Raw genomic sequence first — 19,899 nt, 5'->3', positions numbered from 1 at the left:
AACGTGAATACATAGTCCCAGACCAAGATTTCTGAGAAAAACTTAGATTATAAGAACTCTTTGCTCCACAATTGACATTTTCTACTAGGTATCCTGATCCAAAAGCACAACCTGTGCATAAGACTAATTACAAGAAAAGAATTGCTGTGACAACAGTGCAAGGCCCACCATTTATAGCTCATTTAATTAAAGGAAGACTATGGTACCCTCCTAGGGTTAGGGAAGCTAATAAGAATATGTTCCCCTCACCGACAAACCCTCTCTTGCCATTTACAGGGATATATGATGAAAATAGAAGACATAGAGTTAATGGAAATGGAAAATGGACTGACGTGCAGAATCTGCCCTTTAGTCAGAGGTTACAAAGGTTCAAAAACTGGTATACCTTGACCAAGGAACAAAGAAACTCTTTAGCAGTTTTTTTTTTTTCTTTAGCAGTTTAAAAGGTTAATCAGGGACTGGGGTTGTGGCTCAGAGACAGAATGTTCACCTACCATGCGTGAGGCACCAGTCCGACCCTCAGTACCATATAAAAATAAAGATAGTTTGTCCACCTATAACTAAATAATAAATATTTAAAAGAAAAAAAGGTTAATCATAACTTAGTAAAAGATCAAAAAGGAAAGCAAAAATAGAAGCATCGTCTATGTTCCATGTAAAAGTAGAATGCATGCTAAAAGGTTGTGTAACTCATAAGGAAAATATGTAAATCCCGAAAATCAGGCCATATGGCCACCTGTTAACCATCTGAAAAAGTGTATTTAAGAATAAAAGGCTCCAGAGGGAGCAGCAGATCTTTCTGAAGACTTCTTGAAGTTGCAACCAGGTGTTTTTGTCTTGCTTCTTTGGCCAACACCACTCTTCCTTCAGGACTCCTTAATCTTGCTGGGGCAGGATGCTGGCAACAAAGAAGAAAAGAAGAGCTCAAATTATCTCTGTTGCAGGTAACATGATGTTATACTTAAAATACCAAAAAAAAAAACCCCTCCACCAGAAGACTTTTAAAGCTGATAAATGAATTCAGCAAAGGATAGAAGATCAACACTCATAAATCAATCATGTTCCTATACTCCAATAATGAATCAGCTAAAGAAAGAAGTAGAAAAACTATGCCATTCATAATCCCCTTAATAAAATTACTGGGAAATCAGTCTAACTAAAGTGGTGAAGGACTTCCACAATGCAAACTTCAGAACACTAAAGAAAGAAATTGAAAAAAAGACCTTAGAAGATGGAAAGATCTCACATGTTATTGGATAAGAATTAATACTGTCAAAATAGTCAGACTATCCAAAGTGCTATACAGATTCAACACAGTCCCAATGAACATACCAATGACATTCTTTACGGAACTAGAAAATGCAGTGCTGAAATTCATTTGGAAAAAGAAGAAAATCAGAATATACCAAAAAAATAAAAGTTCTTAAGATCAAAACTAAAGTCATCACAGTACCAGACCTTAAAATACACTATATAGCTATAGTAACAAAAACAGCCTGATACTGGCACCAGACATGAAAACCAGTGGAATAGAATCGAAGATACAGAGACAACCCTATATAAATACAGTTATCTCATACTAGATAAAGGTACCAAAAACTCACATTGGAGAAAAGATAACCATTTTAACAAATGGTGCTGGGAAAACTGGAAATCCACATGTTAGAAGAATGAAATTTGACCCCTATCTCTCACTCTGCACAAAAGTCAACTCAAAGTGGTTCAAAGAACAAGGAATTTAACAAGAAACTCTGCCAGCGCTAGAAGAAAATGTGGGCCCAACACTCCAGCATGTTGGCACAGGAACTAACTACTTTAACAAGATTCCTAAAGCAAAAAATGAACAGTGGAATGATTCTGAGCAAAATTTCATATATACATACAAGAATATAGCACAGTAAATCCCAACAGCGAGTATATATACAAGTCATTAATTTAAAAACACTATAAATAAATTGCAGAATGAGCAGTATACTAAAGGGAGGTAGCAGGGGGAAGGAAGGGGGGAAAGTACTGGGGACTGAATCAAAGCAAATTATATTTCATCCTTTTGTGATTGCATCAAAATATATCCCAATGTTTTATGTAACTAAAAATAATCAATAAAAATGAAAAATAATAATAAATGCTGATGAGAATGTGGAGAAAAGGGAACAATTTTACACTTTTGCTGGGATTATAAATTATTACAACCATATGGAAATAAGTATGGAGGTTCTTCAAAAGACTAGGAATGGATCTACCACATGACCCAGCTATAACACCACTCTGTATTTATCCTAAAGAATTAAAATCAGATTCCAACATGGCGGCGGGCGCGGAGAGATCAAGTCTCTGACCTCTTCAGCTGTGCAGGCATAGGGAGTAATAAACAACCTAAATCTGTTTGCTCAGGATCACTACGCAATGCTGAGTTCACGTGGATCTGGGACGAACAGTCTGGGCCTCTCAGAACACACACTGAGCCCAGATCGGCTGAATTCAAGCTCCCATTCACCTGCTTCCCACAGACAAACAGCGGTGACTCAGCACTAATCCATCCGGCTGAAACAACTGGTAAGCCCTTCTGATCCTACGAAGGTAAATGCGAATCGAGCCTTCATAGGTAGTGGCCACAGGTTTGAAATGGGGCTTGGGAGAGACAGTAAGGACCCACCAGTTGCATTGGTCACCCGGCAAAGGGAATCGAACTGTCGCCATTTGCAAGAGATACCACCATGGCAGAGAACTGACGTCATCAGACTGCGGCGGAGGAGATAACTTCATTGAAACCTGCGGTTACAGGTGTGTAATTCCCTAGCCTTCCCTCTCCACACATCAGGGAAACCTTAAGGGCCCCTCCCAGCTCTCCCATAAGGGTCTCTCCAAGCTCTCCCATGAGCGCGATAGCCAGACCGAGGGAATCAGAGGTGGCGCAGGATCTGCGTTGAGGAACTACCGCTCCCACCAGTGCTGAGAGCTGAGGTCTCTTGCACCAGCTACCGGGGGCGTGGCTATCAGAGGGCAAGTAAAATTCACTGAGGATTCTCAGCCCCAACCTCTACAAACTTAGGGTCTGAGGGAATGGCAAACTGGGAGAGTGTGCCCAGTCATTCATGAAAACAGGGCTCCCGGGTGCAGCAGCCAGTATTGTGGTGAGCGGCACCCGTGAGAGGGGCCTGGCTAGAGGAAAAGTGGGAAGTGACTAGACACAAGAGGAGGCCCTAGGCACTCAGGATTGGAGACTCGCCCAGTCTGGGAGGAGCTGCTGCACAGTGATTGGTTCCCGCGTATTGACAGGAGAAACTTGGCCTGGTGGGCACAGCGCCACCTACTGGAAGAGAAGTTAATCAAATTCTAAGACTGCATTTATTAGTTTTTTTTTCTTTTTTTTCTCTTTTTTTTTTTGATTTGGGTTTTTCTTTCATTTTCATTTTTCTTTCTTGTTTTTTTTTATTTTTTTTACAATTTTTTTAAATTTTTTTCTTCTAATTTTAATTTTAATTTTTTTATTATTTTTTTATTTTTTTTTCTTTTTTTATTTCCTCTTTTTTTCTTCTTTTGTCTTTTCATTTCTTTTTAATTATCTTATCCCCCCTTCCTTGAATTCTACCTGCTTACTCTCATTCTCTTTAGTGACTTCTTCCCTTCCCTTCTAATACCTTTTCTCCCAAGCATCAAATAAATTTATAGGAGTAAACAGTAACTCAGCAGTCAAACAGAACAAGAAGGAACATGAGCAGCTTGAAGAAGCAAGGAAGAAAAGGAGTACAAACAATGCAGGACAGCCTAAATATTCAGGAGGACCTAGAGTCATCAGAAAAATGGTCATATAAAGACCTCAAGGAACACCTTAGACAGATGGAATGGAACCTTAAAGAGGATACAAGACAGCAAATTCAAGCAGCGAAAGAACACATTGAGAATGAATTACATAAACAGATAAAAGAAGAAGTTAAGCATCTTTATCAGGAGATAGAGATTATAAAAAATAATCAAACAATAATTCTAGAAATGAAGGAAATGATAAACCAAATTAAAAACTCAATTGAGAGTATCACTAACAGAGTGGAGCAAGTAGAAGCCAGAACGTCAGATAATGAACACAAAATATATCATCTTGAAAAGAGTCTAGCCAACTCAGAAAGGCTGGTAAAAAATCACGAGAAAAACATCCAAGAGTTATGGGATAACATAAAAAAACCAAACTTACGAGTCATCGGGATAGAAGAAGGTACAGAGATTCAAACCAAGGGAATGAGAAACCTGCTGAATGAAACAATTACAGAAAACTTTCCAGAAATAAAAAAGGAAACAGATATACAAATTGAAGATGCATACAGGACACCGAGCACACAAAATCACAGTAGACCAACGCCAAGACACATTGTTATAAAGATATCCAATATACAGAACAAAGAGAAAATATTAAAAGGTACAAGAGAAAGGAGACAGATTACATTCAGGGGTAAACCAATAAGGTTAACAACAGATTTTTCATCACAGACACTGAAAGCCAGAAGGTCATGGAACAATGTATTTCAAACACTGAAAGACAATGGATGCCAACCAAGAATTCTGTATCCAGCAAAATTAAGCTTCAGGTATGCCAACGAAATAAAAATCTATCATGATAAACAAACGTTAAAAGAATTTGCAGCCAGAAAACCAGCATTGCAAAGCATTTTGAGCAAATCACTACACGAGGAAGAAATGAAAAACAATAACCAAAACCATCAGTGGGAACTGCCTCGGTAAAGACAGAGGGCAAGGGGAAAGATAATCATGGAGAAACAAACTAATTTTTTTTAAAAAAAAAGGATAAATAATCAAACATGGATGGAAGCGCAAACCATATATCAATAGTAACTCTGAATGTTAATGGCTTAAACTCTCCAATAAAGCGACATAGGCTGGTATCATGGATTAGAAAAACAAATCCAACAATATGCCGCCTCCAGGAGACACATCTGATTGGAAAAGACATACACAGGCTGAAGGTGAAAGGATGGGAAAAAATATACCACGCACACGGTCCTCGTAAGCAAGCAGGGGTGGCCATCCTCATATCGAATAAAATCGACTTCAAGACTAAGTTAATCAAAAGCGATAAAGAAGGACATTATATACTGTTAAAAGGAACCATTCACCAACAATACATAACAATTATCAATATTTATGCACCAAATAATGGTGCTGCGACATTTATAAAACAAATTCTCCTCAAGTTCAAGAATCAAATAGACCACAACACAATAATTATGGGTGATTTCAACACACCTCTCTCACCATTGGACAGATCCTCCAAACAAAACTTGAATAAAGAAACTATAGAACTCAATACCACAATCAATAACCCATACTTAACTGACATATATAGAATATATCAACCATCATCAAATGAATATACTTTTTTCTCAGCAGCACATGGATCCTTCTCAAAAATACACCATATATTATGCCATAGGGCAACCCTCAGTAAATATAAAGGGGTGGAGATAATACCATGCATTTTATCTGATTATAATGGAATGAAACTGGAAATCAATGATAAAAGAAGGAAGGAAAAATCCTACATCACATGGAAAATGAACAATATGTTACTGAATGATCAATGGGTTACAGAAGACATAAAGGAGGAAATCAAAAAATTCTTAGAGATAAATGAAAATACAGACACAACATATCGGAATCTATGGGACACAATGAAAGCAGTTTTAAGAGGAAAGTTCATCGCCTGGTGGTCATTCCTCAAAAAAAGAAAAAAACAACAAATAAATGAGCTCACACTTCATCTCAAAGCCCTAGAAAAGGAAGAGCAAAACAACAGCAAATGTAGCAGAAGGCAAGAAATAATTAAAATCAGAGCGGAAATCAATGAAATTGAAACAAAAGAAACTATTGAAAAAATTAACAAAACTAAAAGTTGGTTCTTCGAAAAAATAAATAAGATCGACAGACCTTTAGCCATGCTAACGAAGAGAAGAAGAGAGAGAACTCAAATTACTAACATATGGGATGAAAAAGGCAATATCACAACAGATGCTACAGAAATACAGAAGACAATTAGAAATTATTTTGAAAACCTATATTCCAATAAAATAGAAGATAGTGAAGACATCAATAAATTTCTTAAGTCATATGATTTACCCAGACTGAGTCAGGAGGATACACACAATTTGAACAGACCAATATCAATGGATGAAATTGAAGAAGCCATCAAAAGACTACCAACCAAGAAAAGCCCAGGACCGGATGGGTATACAGCAGAGTTTTACAAAACCTTTAAAGAAGAATTAATACCAATACTTTTCAAGTTATTTCAGGAAATAGAAAAAGAGGGAGCTCTTCCAAATTCATTCTATGAGGCCAACATCACCCTGATTCCAAAACCAGACAAAGACACCTCAAAGAAAGAAAACTACCGACCAATATCTCCAATGAACCTAGATGCAAAAATCCTCAATAAAATTCTGGCGAATCGAATACAAAAACACATCAAAAAAATTGTGCACCATGATCAAGTAGGATTCATCCCTGGGATGCAAGGATGGTTCAATATACGGAAATCAATAAATGTTATTCACCACATCAATAGACTGAAAGATAAGAACCATATGATCATCTCGATAAACGCAGAGAAAGCATTCGACAAAGTACAGCATCCCTTTATGTTCAAAATATTAGAAAAACTAGGGATAACAGGAACTTACCTTGACATTGTAAAAGCTATCTATGCTAAGCCTCAGGCTAGCATCATTCTGAATGGACAAAAGTTAAAGGCATTCCCTCTAAAATCTGGAACAAGACAGGGATGCCCTCTATCACCACTTCTATTCAATATAATTCTCGAAACACTGGCCAGAGCAATTAGCCAGACGAAAGAAATTAAAGGCATAAAAATTGGAAAAGAAGAACTTAAATTATCACTATTTGCAGGTGACAAGATTCTATACCTAGAAGACCCAAAAGGGTCTACAAAGAAACTACTAGAACTAATAAATGAATTCGGGAAAGTGGCAGGATAAAAAATCAACACGCATAAATCAAAGGCATTTCTGTATATCAGCGACAAAACTTCTGAAACGGAAATGAGGAAAAACACTCCATTCACAATATCCTCAAAATAATAAAATACTTGGGAATCAACCTAACAAAAGAGGTGAAAGATTTATACAATGAAAACTACAGAACCCAAAAGAGAGAAGTAGAAGAAGATCTTAGAAGATGGAAAAATATACCCTGTTCATGGATAGGCAGAACTAACATTATCAAAATGGCGATATTACCAAAAGTTCTCTATAGGTTTAATGTAATGCCAATCAAAATCCCAACGGCATTTCTTGTAGAAATAGATAAAGCAATCATGAAATTCATATGGAAAAATAAAGGACCCAGAATAGCAAAAGCAATTCTAAGCAGGAAGTGTGAATCAGGCAGTATAGCGATACCAGATTTCAAACTATATTACAGAGTAATAGTGACAAAAACAGCATGGTACTGGTACCAAAACAGGCGGGTGGACCAATGGTATAGAATAGAGGACACAAAGACTAATCCACAAAGTTAAAACTATCTTATATTTGATAAAGGGGCTAAAATCATGCAATGGAGGAAGGATAGCATCTTCAACAAATGGTGTTGGGAAAACAGGAAATCCATATGCAACAAAATGAAACTGAATCCCTTTCTCTTGCCATGCACAAAAGTTAACTCAAAATGGATCAAGGAGCTTGATATCAAATCAGAGACTCTGCGTCTGATAGAAGAAAAAGTTGGCTATGATCTACATACTGTGGGGTCGGGCTCCAAATTCCTTAATAGGACACCCATAGCACAAGAGTAAATAACAAGAATCAACAAATGGGACTTACTTAAACTAAAAAGTTTTTTCTCAGCAAGAGAAACAATAAGAGAGGTAAATAGGGAGCCTACATCCTGGGAACAAATTTTTACTCCTTACACTTCAGATAGAGCCCTAATATCCAGAGTATACAATGAACTCAAAAAATTAGACAATAAGATAACAAATAACCCAATCAACAAATGGGCCAAGGACCTGAACAGACACTTCTCAGAGGAGGACATACAATCAATCAACAAGTACATGAAAAAATGCTCACCATCTCTAGCAGTCAGAGAAATGCAAATCAAAACCACCCTAAGATACCATCTCACTCCAGTAAGATTGGCAGCCACTATGAAGTCAAACAACAACAAGTGCTGGCGAGGATGTGGAGAAAAGGGTACTCTTGTACATTGCTGGTGGGACTGCAAATTGGTGTGGCCAATTTGGAAAGCAGTTTGGAGATTCCTGGCAAAGCTGGGAATGGAACCACCATTTGACTCTGCTATTGCCCTTCTCGGACTATTCCCTGAAGACCTTAAAAGAGCATGCTACAGGGATACTACCACATCGATGTTCATAGCAGCACAATTCACAATAGCTAGACTGTGGAACCAACCCAGATGCCCTTCAATAGTTGAATGGATACAAAAAATGTGGCATCTATACACAATGGAGTACTATGCAGCAATAAAAAATGACAAATCATAGAATTTGCAGGGAAATGGATGGCACTAGAGCAGATTATGCTTAGTGAAGCTAGCCAATCCCTAAAAAACAAATACCAAATGTCTTCTTTGATATAATGAGAGCAACTATGAACAGAGCAGGGAGGAAGAGCAGGAAGAAAAGATTAACATTAAACAGAGACATGAAATGGGAGGGAAAGAGAGAGAAAAGTGAAATTGCATGGAAATGAAGGGAAACCCTCATTGCTATACAAAATTACATATAAGAGGTTGTGAGGGGAATGGGAAAATAAACAAGGAGAGAAATTAATTACAGTAGATGGGTTAGAGAGAGAAGATGGGAGGGGAGGGGAGGGGGGATAGTAGGGGATAGGAAAGGTAGCAGAATACAACAATTACTAATACAACAATTATGTAAAATTGTGGATGTGTAACCGACGTGATTCTGCAATCTGCATTTGGGGCAAAATTGGGAGTTCATAACCCACTTCAATCTAATGTATGAAATATGATATGTCAAGAGCTTTGTAATGTTGTGAACACCCAATAAAAAAAATTAAAAAAAATATTAAAAAAAGAGTAGTTAAAAAAGCTCTTTAAAATTAATGTACCATTGCTATGGTTATTACGAAGCATTTTCTTTTAAGAATGAATTAACCAGCAAAATGTATGTAATAATAATATAATAACAAAATATGGTACAAACAAATAAACATAAATTAATTAAAAAAAAAGAATTAAAATCATCTTACTATAGTGATACATACATAGCTATGTTTACAGCACCACGATTCATAATAGCCAACTATGGAACCAGTCTAGCTGTCAATCAATGCATGGATAAATAAAAATAATATGATATATATGTACAAAGGAGTTTTATTCAGTTGTAAAGAAAAGTGAAAATGTCACTTGCAGGAAAATGGATGGAACTTGATAGTTGTATTAAGTAAAATAGGCCAAACTCAAAAAGTCAAGATTTATATGTTTTCTCTCACATATGGAACCCATATAAGAAAAAGATAAATAAGGGTGAGGGTGTGGAATCTCCTAAAAATCAAAAGGAGATTAATAGAGGAAAGGGACCAGAGGGTGGGGAGAGGGGAGGGGGTCAAGTGCTGGGAAGTGATACTGGCCAAATTATGTTGTTGTGTTGTGTGCATATATGTATATATAACAACTCCCTTTAGTATGTACAACTATAATACTCCCATAAAAATATAATATAAAAGTTTAAAATTTGAACTATATATGATCAAGAAATCCAACTTCTATGTTTGTATCCAAAGGAAATACATAAGCTGAAGAGCCATGTGCAGTCACATGTTTATTTCAGCCCTGTTCATAATATCGAAGACATGGAAACAACCTATGTTCATCAACTGATAAGTACATAGAAAATGTGGTATGTATGAACAAAGGATTGCTATTTATCCTTTAAGAGGATGGAATTGTGTCATTCACAATATCTTGAATGAAACTGGAAGATATTATATTAAGAGAAGTAAGCAAGACACTGAAAGTCAAATACTGCATGATTTTACTCCTATGAGGAATCTGAAAAATACATTCTCACAGAAGCTAAAAGTAAACTAGTCATTACCATAGGCTGGAGTGATTAGAGGAGAGGGAGGATGAGAAAAGATAGTTCAATTAGTACAATATTGATTAAAGAGGAAAAAATAAGACCAGGTGTTCTATTGAACAATAAAGGGGCTATAGTTAACAATAATTTATTGTATACAGTCATGTACAGCATAATATTTTGGGTCAACAATGAACTACATATACAACAACACTGCCATAAAATTAAGATGGAGCTGAAAAATTCCTATCCTCTAGTGACATCATAGTTGTTGTGAAGCTTCAATGCACTGCCTTACATGTTTTGGTGAGTGATACAAGAATTTTTAAAAACCTACTATGATACTAGTTGTAGAAGATTATGTATCAACACATAATTAGGTACACAACATAAAACATTATACATACATATAATAAATGACTGTTTACTAATGTATGTATTTACTACACTATGCTATTATTTTTACTTTAGAGTTTCATCCTACATAATAAAAAAGTTAACTATGAAACATCCTCAGGAAAGTCCTTCAGGAGGTATTCCAGATGGAAGTGCTAAGAGATGGCAACTCTGCCTTTTATTGGCTCTGAAGACAGTCCAGTGGGACCAGATGTGGAGGTATAAGACAGGTGTATTGATGATCGTGACCCTGTGTAGGCTTAGGCTAATATAGGTATCTGTGTCCTAGTTTTTAAACAAAAATTTAAACTTCAAGATATCAAAATTTTAAAAATAAAAAAGCTTATAGAATAAGGATATCAACAATATTTTGTATAGTTGTACAATATGATTGCATTTTAAGCTATTTATAAAAGTTAAAAAATTTTAAAGTTTTTAAAGTAAAAATGTTACGATAAGATGATTTGTTATTAAATTTAAAATTTTATTAATTTTGTGTAGCCTAAGTTTACAGTGTTTATATAGTTTACGGTAGTCCTGGGTCTTTACCTTAACTCACTACTTGCTGTTTCACACAGAGTAATTTCCAGTTCTATAAATTCCATTCATGGTAAGCAACCTAAACAGGTTTACTATTTTTTATGCTTTATTGCTTTGTTTTGTTTTGTTTTGTTTTTGAGGTAGTGTCTCACTATATTGCCAGGCTAATGTCAAACTCCTGGGCTCAAGTGATCATCCTGTCTTAGCCTCCCATGTACTTGGGACTATAGGCTTACATCAGTGTAACTGGCTCCCACTAGTAATTTTTATACCATAGTTTTACTGTACTGTTTCAATTTTTTGATATACAGATACTTGCCATTTTGTTATAATTATCTATGATGTGCAGCACAATAACATACTGCACAATTTGGATCCTAGGAGTAATAAACTATACTGTATACCCTACATGTAGTAGGCTATACCATCTATATTTATGTAAGTATACTCTGTTATGATTACCTAATGATGCTTTTCTCAATATAAACCTCCAATGTTAAGTAACACAAGACTTTATTTCACAATTGCTAGAGAAAGACTGGTGTGGTGGCACACATCTATAATCCCAGCAGCTCCAGAGGATAGGGTAGGAAGATCTTGAGTACAAAGCCAGCCTCAACAACTTATAAAGGCCCTAAGCAACTAGTAAGACCCTGTCTCTAAATAAAATATATAAAAGGACTGGGGATGTGGCTCAATGGTTAAGCACCCTTTGGTTCAATCCCCAGTACCCCCACCCCAAAAATAGCTAGAAAAAAAAAAGAATATAAGTGTTATCTCCACAAAAAATAAAAAAAATATTTAAGGTGATGGATATACTAAATACCCTGATTAGATCATAATACAATGATTAGATCATGATACATATATATGCCTATTGAAACATCACAGTGTACTCCATAGGTGCAATTATTATGTGTCAATCAAAAATAAAGTAAAAGCAATATAACCATTTTATTTTAAATTTTGAGTATTAAGTACAAAAGAAAGTTTACAATTTGTAATAGCATAAACATAATGAAAATATTTTGAAGCCAATCAAAAAATGTGCAAGGGATAATTGTTCCATGTTCATTTGTCAAGATTGCAATACATTTCCCACTACACACTCCTATGGTCCTATATAAATTAGAATGGGAACAGGTGATAGATGCAGCTAGGAAAAGGGGGCCTGTCAACTATTTTGTTCTTACATTATAGTTAAAGAAGTGTTGCCAAAAGGAGACAACATTTTCCCCATTTTTAAAACTAGAGACATTGGAAATCAAAGTTTAGAATGCCCTGATTTTTGTGGTCCTATGATAATTCTACATGATTGGGTCACTAATTCCAACAAAAAGCTGTGGCATCATAGCTGGGACTTATGTAGTGCCTGCCACATGCATAAATATAAAAGATTAAATACATAGCGACATGGAGAGTCCGGCACATAAGTTTCATGGTAAGAACTTACTTTTTAAGGAACATACACATGAATCTTCAAAACACATGTCAATTGATTATACTGTCCACCAGTTGGGCATCTGAATTAATTTCATGGTTTTTTTTAAACACACCCAGGCCAGTGATCCCAGCTCAAGTTTAGACAGACAATTCCACCAGGGTTCAGTAATGGTAAGAAGCTGCTCTTATTTTGAAGTACAGTAAACAAAGGAAAGTGAGGAACTCAGTATGGTGTGATAGGTCAATGATAACTATAGTTATGACTAACTCCCCTTTCTTTAAAATCACTGAAGATATATCCCCTAATAACCTGTTCTGGGGAGGGGGGTTTCTAATCCAATGATCAAGGAAAGAGATGTGAAATAGTTCCATGCATACTTGCAAATTGAGATTGTACCACAATTCCACACAATGCCATCAGACATGCTCAGCCTGAGAAACTTAATTGGAATTCATCAACAAATGTACTGTCAAGTTAACAAATGAGAAATGAAGCAAATATTGTAGAATTCAGGGGATTTCTGTTTTAAAGGAGAATAGGAAACATGTAATTATGGGCAATGAGAGCTCAAAGGATGGTAATGGCAAGATTCAGTTTGAGAAACAGATAAATAGAGCCCAGGGGCTAGGGATGTGGCTCAAGCGGTAGCACGCTCGCCTGGCGTGCGTGCGACCCGGGTTCGATCCTCAGCACCACATACCAACAAAGATGTTGTGTCCACCGAGAACTAAAAAAAATAAATAAATATTAAAAATTCTCTCTCTCTCTCTCTCTCTCCCCCCCCCCTCACTCTCTCTTTAAAAAAAAATAGAGCCCAGAGAAAAGAACATAAAAAAAATCTGCCCTTAGATTTATATGGTTTGGAAAGCAACAAGGTAGAAAAAATGAAAAGAGATGTGAAACATACAACCTCAGTGGTCAGTGTCCCAGAGGCCAACCCTAGGTACTGAATAATTTCTAGCTGTCATGGGAAATAAAATAAATAAAATGCTTTCTAACTTAAAAATCAGCTGGTGCAGTGGCACATGCCTGTAATTCCAGGGGCTCTGGAGACTGAGGCAGGACAATCAGGAGTTCAAAGCCAGCCTCAGCAAAAGTGAGTTCCTAAGCATCTTAGTGAGACCCTTTCTATAAATAAAATAATAGGGCTGAGGATGCGGCTCAGTGGTAAAGTGTCGCTGAGTTCAATCCCTTGTACCAAAAAATAAAATAAAATAAAAGACCTTCCCATGGCGCCCAATGGAACTATTATCAAAAACTCTGCATCACCTTATTTGCCAAAAAAGTATTCATTAGTTATTCCAGATTCTGTTTGAAGATGGTGACGTTAACAAAAAGAGATCAGAAAACTGTTTAAGTAGAGGAGATAGCTATGAGTTTCTACATATGAATTGAGTTTCGATGTCATGAACAGTTAATGTGCTAATTTAACTCTAGTGGTCATGCATATGGAGTCAGACATTTCAAAATTATGAATATTAAAGGATAACTGAAAAAGAAATTGATCCAATACTCTGGAGAAGACATTTTAAGTGAACCTCAAAGACAGGACATGTCACGGGAAATGGTATAAATACAATAATAAGTTAAAAATTAGAAATAAAAACTTAAGAAGTTAATTATTATAACCTAGTCAAAATATGAACAAATATGCAATTGACTATGGTGTAACTGGGAATAGTATCAAAGAAACAAATTTTGAAAGAACAACAAAATTTTTTATTATTTTCAAAATAATAACTTTGAATTGCTGTGAACATTATGGTTATTAGACATCATGTATATCTTCCCTGATGGTATAGTACCCATCTCATTTTGGTGGAATTGACCTTATCTACAAATTCATTATGGGCCTTTATTATAATAAACATATTAGCCAAATGGACTGGCTCTGTTAACGTGGTTGGTTCTGAGTTGAGTGTATAAAGTGGATCTAAAATAATTGGGCACAACATTTTCTTTGGCCATAGTATGAGGAAAGGGAAAAATAACCTATGATGCAATCAGAACAAAACAAAACAATTTTGATCAAAATTTGCATAAAGTGATTGCCACATATAAGAATAAGAAAGCATTTGCCTCCCAAACTTGTTAAGTATCATATTGCAATATAAATGTTAGGATAAAACTGACAATAGAAATAGAAGACAGAATAAAACTAGGTTTTTAGTGACATCACTCAGTGTATTAGTTTACTAGGGCTGCCATAACAAAGTAGTACAAAATAAGGGGATTAAATAAAACATTTATTTTTTTTCTTATTTCTGAAGGCTTCAGTCCAAATCAAGGTATCAGCAGCGGTGACATTTTTTATTGTTTTCAGTTGTAGATGGACACAATACCTTATTTTATTTATCTATTTTTATGTGGTGTTGAGGATTGAACACAGGGCCTCACACATGCTAGTCAAGTGCTCTACCACTGAGGCACAGCCCCAGCCCCAGAGGGGTCATTTTTAACTAAATCATCTAACCTTGGATAGTAAATGCCCATCTCCCCCTTCTGATTCACTTGCTTCTCCCCATTTGTTTATCTAACCTAAATTCCTCTGAAAAAAAAAAAACAACTTCTATCAATTAAGACCTACACATGCCACCATTAAATTACATTAATTTCATCTTAAAGGCCCTATTATCATAAACTATCATATTTTGAGGTAGTGCAGCTAAAAATTTCAACATATTAATTTTGGAAAATTTAATTCAGTCCACAATATTAACGATCTGAATAAAGACTAATACATTAGCCAATAAATGGCTTTTACTGTAAATCAATTTTAGTTTGCTTCATATATATATATATATATATATATATATATATAATTTTTTTAATTATAAATGGACACAATATCTTTATTTTGCTTATTTTTATGTGATGCTGGGATCAAACCCAGTGCCTCATGCATTCTTGGCAAGCGCTCTACCACTGAGCCACAACCTTGGCCCAGTTTGCTTTCTCATTATATGTAACTGGAAACATCTTAAAGTATAAGACTTTCTAAAATTATTTTCTTAAATTATTTTCAAAATTATAAACTACTGTGCAAACATTATTTTGAAAACACAAAAGGATACATAAAGGATTCAAAATAACAATTTGTGAAAAATTAAACTTTTGCAGAAATTGGAATCATACTCAAGAAGTTTTTAAGCATAAGCTACTACTGCAAAACTAGATCTTTAAAACTTGCACTGAAGAAAATACTAAAGTGTAATCAGTAAGTATTTAAATAAAGAAAATTGTGTCTGGGAATGATGGATAGGGTGGAAGTGTATCTTTAAGACATATCTTTGTAATCACTACCTATAAAACACAATGTATATCAACATACATGTGTGCAGAAATGTATGAGAAGAAAAGATTTAAGTCTCAATATAAGTGTGAATATTTTATTTCTGGGTAAATTCGTATGTGTGCAAAAAAATGTGAGGAATGTTAGAAAGATAGAAAGCAGATGGAGCAAGAGAGCTGAGGGGTGGAGCTAAACAGCTTAGGGGGTCCAGTAGGAGAGCCTTAAAGAATGAAAGGGCCACCTACAGGTCCAACTATTCTGAATTTGGGGACCAAAAGGAGCGCAAGGGATTCAATATTTACCAAGACACGGGGCGAAAATATTGACACGAAAATAAGATAAATATTCTATAAAGAAAGAGCGAGGAGACTGCAGCGGCGGCAGCAGCTGATGGAAGCCCAAGGTGGCAGAGGGGCCGCCACCACCAAGGGGAAGGCAGAGGGCCCCCGAACCCAGCACCAGCAACGCCGCCGCCCTCTTCGCCTGCCCCGCCGCCCTCGTAATACTCTCTTCGCCTGCGGATCCTCCCCTCGCAGCTCTGGCAAGCACTCACTCGACTGGTCGCCCGCGGATCCTCCTTCTCCACGGGCTCTTAGCAGAGGCAGCAGCGAGGTGTCCGATTTGGGCACGTGAGGCCCGCGATCTCCGGCGGTGGACGCCAGGCAGGGCAAGGCCATTGGTGGGCGCCAGAAAGGAGGGAGGGGGATGGGATGGAATCTTGCAGGAGATAAGGGTAGAGGTGGGCGCCAGGCTGGCGTGGGGGAGTGTGCAGTGGGCAACAGGAGAAAGGGGGTGGGTGCCTTAAGAGCCAAGCAAGGTTTTGGAAGTGAGCACGGGAAAGCAAGGAAGGTGGATACAAGGGAAGCCGCTAGGATAGGCAGGGGGGGCGTGTGGCCAGCAGTCTGGGGCGCTCAGCGCAGGCGGGCACTGGGTGCCAGACAAGGTAGTGGAAAGACTGACGCTTTGCAGGGGATCTGGAGTGGGCACCAGTGGCAGGTGGGGGCGGGGGAACTGGACACTGAACCAGGAGGAGGTAGCCCTTTCCCTTCTGCAGAGTTCCTAATCCCAGGCAGCACTCCAGCCACTCCAGCCCTTCCTCTCAGCCTGAAGGAACCTCAGAGAGAGAGAGAGAGAGAGAGAGAGAGAGAGAGAGGGAGAGAGGGGGAGGGAGGGAGGGAGGGAGGGAGGGGGAGAGAGAGAGAGAGAGAGAGAGAGAGAGAGAGAGAGAAAGAAACACTGCAGGCATGCAGCCAGGATTCCCAGCATTGCTGCCAGGCTCCTGGGGAAATTTTAGGCGCCTGTGCAGGGTACATAGAGACATCGCTATGGGAGAAGTTCACCTTATGGTATATTGGGTATCTGTCTCTAGTCTCTGTCCTTTCCCTGCAGGCATGAAGACTCCCAATGTACAGGAGGCCGAAGGGCAACAAACCAGGGCAGCTGCAGGAAGGGCCACTGGGTCTGCAAACGTGTCCAAGAAGAAAGCTTCCCAGAAGAAGCACAGGGGCAGACCCTCATCCCAGCCCCGCAGGAACATCGTGGGCTGCAGAATTTCCCATGGATGGAAGGAAGGCGATGAGCCCATCACCCAGTGGAAGGGAACTGTTCTGGATCAGGTGCCTATAAACCCCTCTCTTTATCTGGTGAAATATGATGGAATTGACTGTGTCTATGGCCTGGAACTTCACAGAGATGAAAGAGTTTTGTCTCTTAAAATTCTTTCCGACAGGGTGGCATCATCCCAAGTTAGTGATGCCAACCTTGCAAATACCATAATTGGCAAAGCAGTGGAACACATGTTTGAGGGTGAGCATGGTTCTAAGGATGAATGGAGGGGGATGGTCCTAGCCCAAGCACCTATCATGAAAGCCTGGTTTTATATTACCTATGAGAAAGATCCTGTCCTGTACATGTACCAGCTTCTAGATGATTATAAAGAAGGTGACCTCCGTATCATGCCAGAGTCCAGTGAGTCTCCTCCGGCAGAGAGGGAGCCTGGAGGAGTTGTAGATGGCCTGATAGGTAAACATGTGGAATATACCAAAGAAGATGGCTCCAAAAGAATCGGAATGGTCATTCACCAAGTGGAAGCCAAACCCTCTGTGTATTTCATCAAGTTTGATGATGATTTCCACATCTATGTCTATGATTTGGTGAAAAAGTCCTAACTCTTAGGGTAAAATGTGCCACAGCTCTGGAAATAAACGTATAATTTGTAGACACTCTAAAAAAATGCTGCTTTTCAGTGTATTGAAAGTTAAAGGGTCCCTGAAAACCCAACGTTTTTGCCAGCATAACTGTTGTTTTGTGCTGAAAAATACAAGTTTATGTGGACATGACATGCTGTGTGTAAGCACTTTGTCTTGTTGAAAAGATTGAGTGTGTTTGGTGGATGGGGCACGAAAGGAAGGAACAGCTGTCAATTCAGGCTGTGAATAAGTGCAGCTAGTATCATAATCACTCATCTAAAAATGGAACAAGACTTAGCTGGTCTGATCTGGTGGGGAGGGGAAAGGACTAATGATGGGCTGTGGGGGATGGGAGAGGAGGAGTTGTCTGCTTAGGAAGAGGTACAGAGGGGCCAAAAAACTGGGAAGCTCCCTGCGGGAGGGATAGGCTACTGGAAGGGAACCATCCCATCTGGAAGGGAGTGAAGGATGTCCAAGAGTGAGATCTTGGGGCTTAGAGTAAATCACTCAGAGTAAATTCTGTAGAGAGGGACCCAAAGAAGCTTAGAAGTGGTCCAGAGTAAGGGAGATGGGAGAAGGCCAAAGGACACACAAAAGGAAGGTCTCTGCATGGGTTGCATGACCAAAAGTGGAGGGGAAATTGAGGAAGGAGCAATTCGAAGAGGAAAGAATGACTGAGGAAATGAAAATTGGCGGGTGGGGGGCATGAGCAGGTCCTATGAGGGATGGAAAAGGCCAGGAAATGTTAGATCCCTGGCTCTCTGCACAAAGAAAGTGGCAACTGTCAAAGAAAGCAGATGCATTGGAGATTCCCTAGAAGGGCATTGTGACAGGGATGGATGACTCAGACAACTTAAGGGGAGTCAAGTTTATAACTATAAAGCTTTTCTTGTTTCAGGGAGTTTGTGCCACAAATGTCCAGCAGAACCTCAGCCCTCAGCCTAGACACACTAACATGGTGCTCCATAAACCTGGGCAGTGAGAAAGTATTTTATCCAGAAAAATGGAACCTTGCTGAAGCCAGGTACAGCAGTCCCACCACTGTTCTTCCTCCTACAGGAATGTTCCTTGCCTCCCTAGAGAGGAGGAGCATCAGAGGATTGAACCTAATGTCTCTCCAGGGCATGGCGAGTACTTCACTATCCATGCTTCTTTCAACAGCTGTCTGAAACCACACAGGTGGCAGCAGCCCATGCTCCACCCAATGGAGGCTCTCTTCCCCTAGGAGCCCCATTCTGGCTATACTCCACACAAAGCCTGTGGCTACTGACACTACATTGGTGCTTCCTGGCCATCTTGTCCCCTTTAAACTCATGGGGAGCTGTGATGGAAGTTTGTGCAGCTCTCCTTTTGTTTCCAGGTGATATTGATGCCATGGTTGGTTGGGCTGGAAGTTGTGATTTTGTACAACTAATTGCTTGGGCAATTAATGCCGCATGGAAGGGTTGTGGTTGGTGGAGGAAAAAAGGAGTGACAACCGCAATAAAATCCCTCACAACTGTGGTGTCCAGCTCATGGGTCTGTGTCCTTTTCTTCTTCTTTGTCTTGTCTTTACCTAGTCCTCCTGAAGTCCCCCTCAAAAGGCTTTCTTTGGCTTCTGCACTCCTGCCCCTCACTGGAGTGTATGGTGTCCCTCAAGAAAGAGCAATGGTCTATCACTGCTACCCAGGCTTTCTTAATTCCATGCATCCTGGGGTAGAGTGGAGCTTCCAGGAGTTGAAAGAAGGTGGCAAAGCCAGCTCATTCTCCACCCAAAATTGACCTGAAGCTGAGTGCCTCAAGAATTGCACAAGGCAAGCCCACCTCGCCTTAGCAGGGATGAACTTTCTTTCATACAATTTCATCCAGCCAACACCAGCAGGCTGCCCAGGGAACAATGTCAGCCAGCTGTCTCATTTTGTTTGTGTTTGTATTATTTTCTTCTCCTTTAAATTACATA

At 38.5% G+C, this 19,899-nt stretch overlaps 1 protein-coding gene across 3 annotated transcripts; it reads left to right on the top strand.

Moving 5' to 3' along the window:
- Positions 1–16,270: 16,270 nt before the first annotated feature.
- Positions 16,271–19,508, top strand: SPIN2B (spindlin family member 2B). Of its 3 annotated transcripts, none has more exons than XM_081277809.1 (2): positions 16,271–16,433; positions 17,161–19,508. In XM_081277809.1, the coding sequence occupies exon 2, from the start codon at positions 17,163–17,165 to the stop codon at positions 17,937–17,939; it is 777 nt and encodes a 258-aa protein (XP_081133935.1). In that variant the 5' UTR covers positions 16,271–16,433; positions 17,161–17,162; the 3' UTR covers positions 17,940–19,508. The 3 variants fall into 3 exon arrangements, with proteins under 3 accessions (XP_081133935.1, XP_081133934.1, XP_081133933.1); XM_081277808.1 differs by having other exon boundaries at positions 16,271–16,438; XM_081277807.1 differs by having other exon boundaries at positions 16,271–16,450.
- Positions 19,509–19,899: the final 391 nt, after the last annotated feature.

This window comes from Spermophilus citellus (assembly GCF_964194105.1).
Source record: "Spermophilus citellus genome assembly, chromosome: X".
NCBI classification, from domain to species: Eukaryota; Metazoa; Chordata; class Mammalia; order Rodentia; family Sciuridae; genus Spermophilus; species Spermophilus citellus.
The sequence above is the reverse complement of the archived record's forward strand: the minus strand, read 5'-3'. Positions and strand labels throughout refer to the sequence as shown.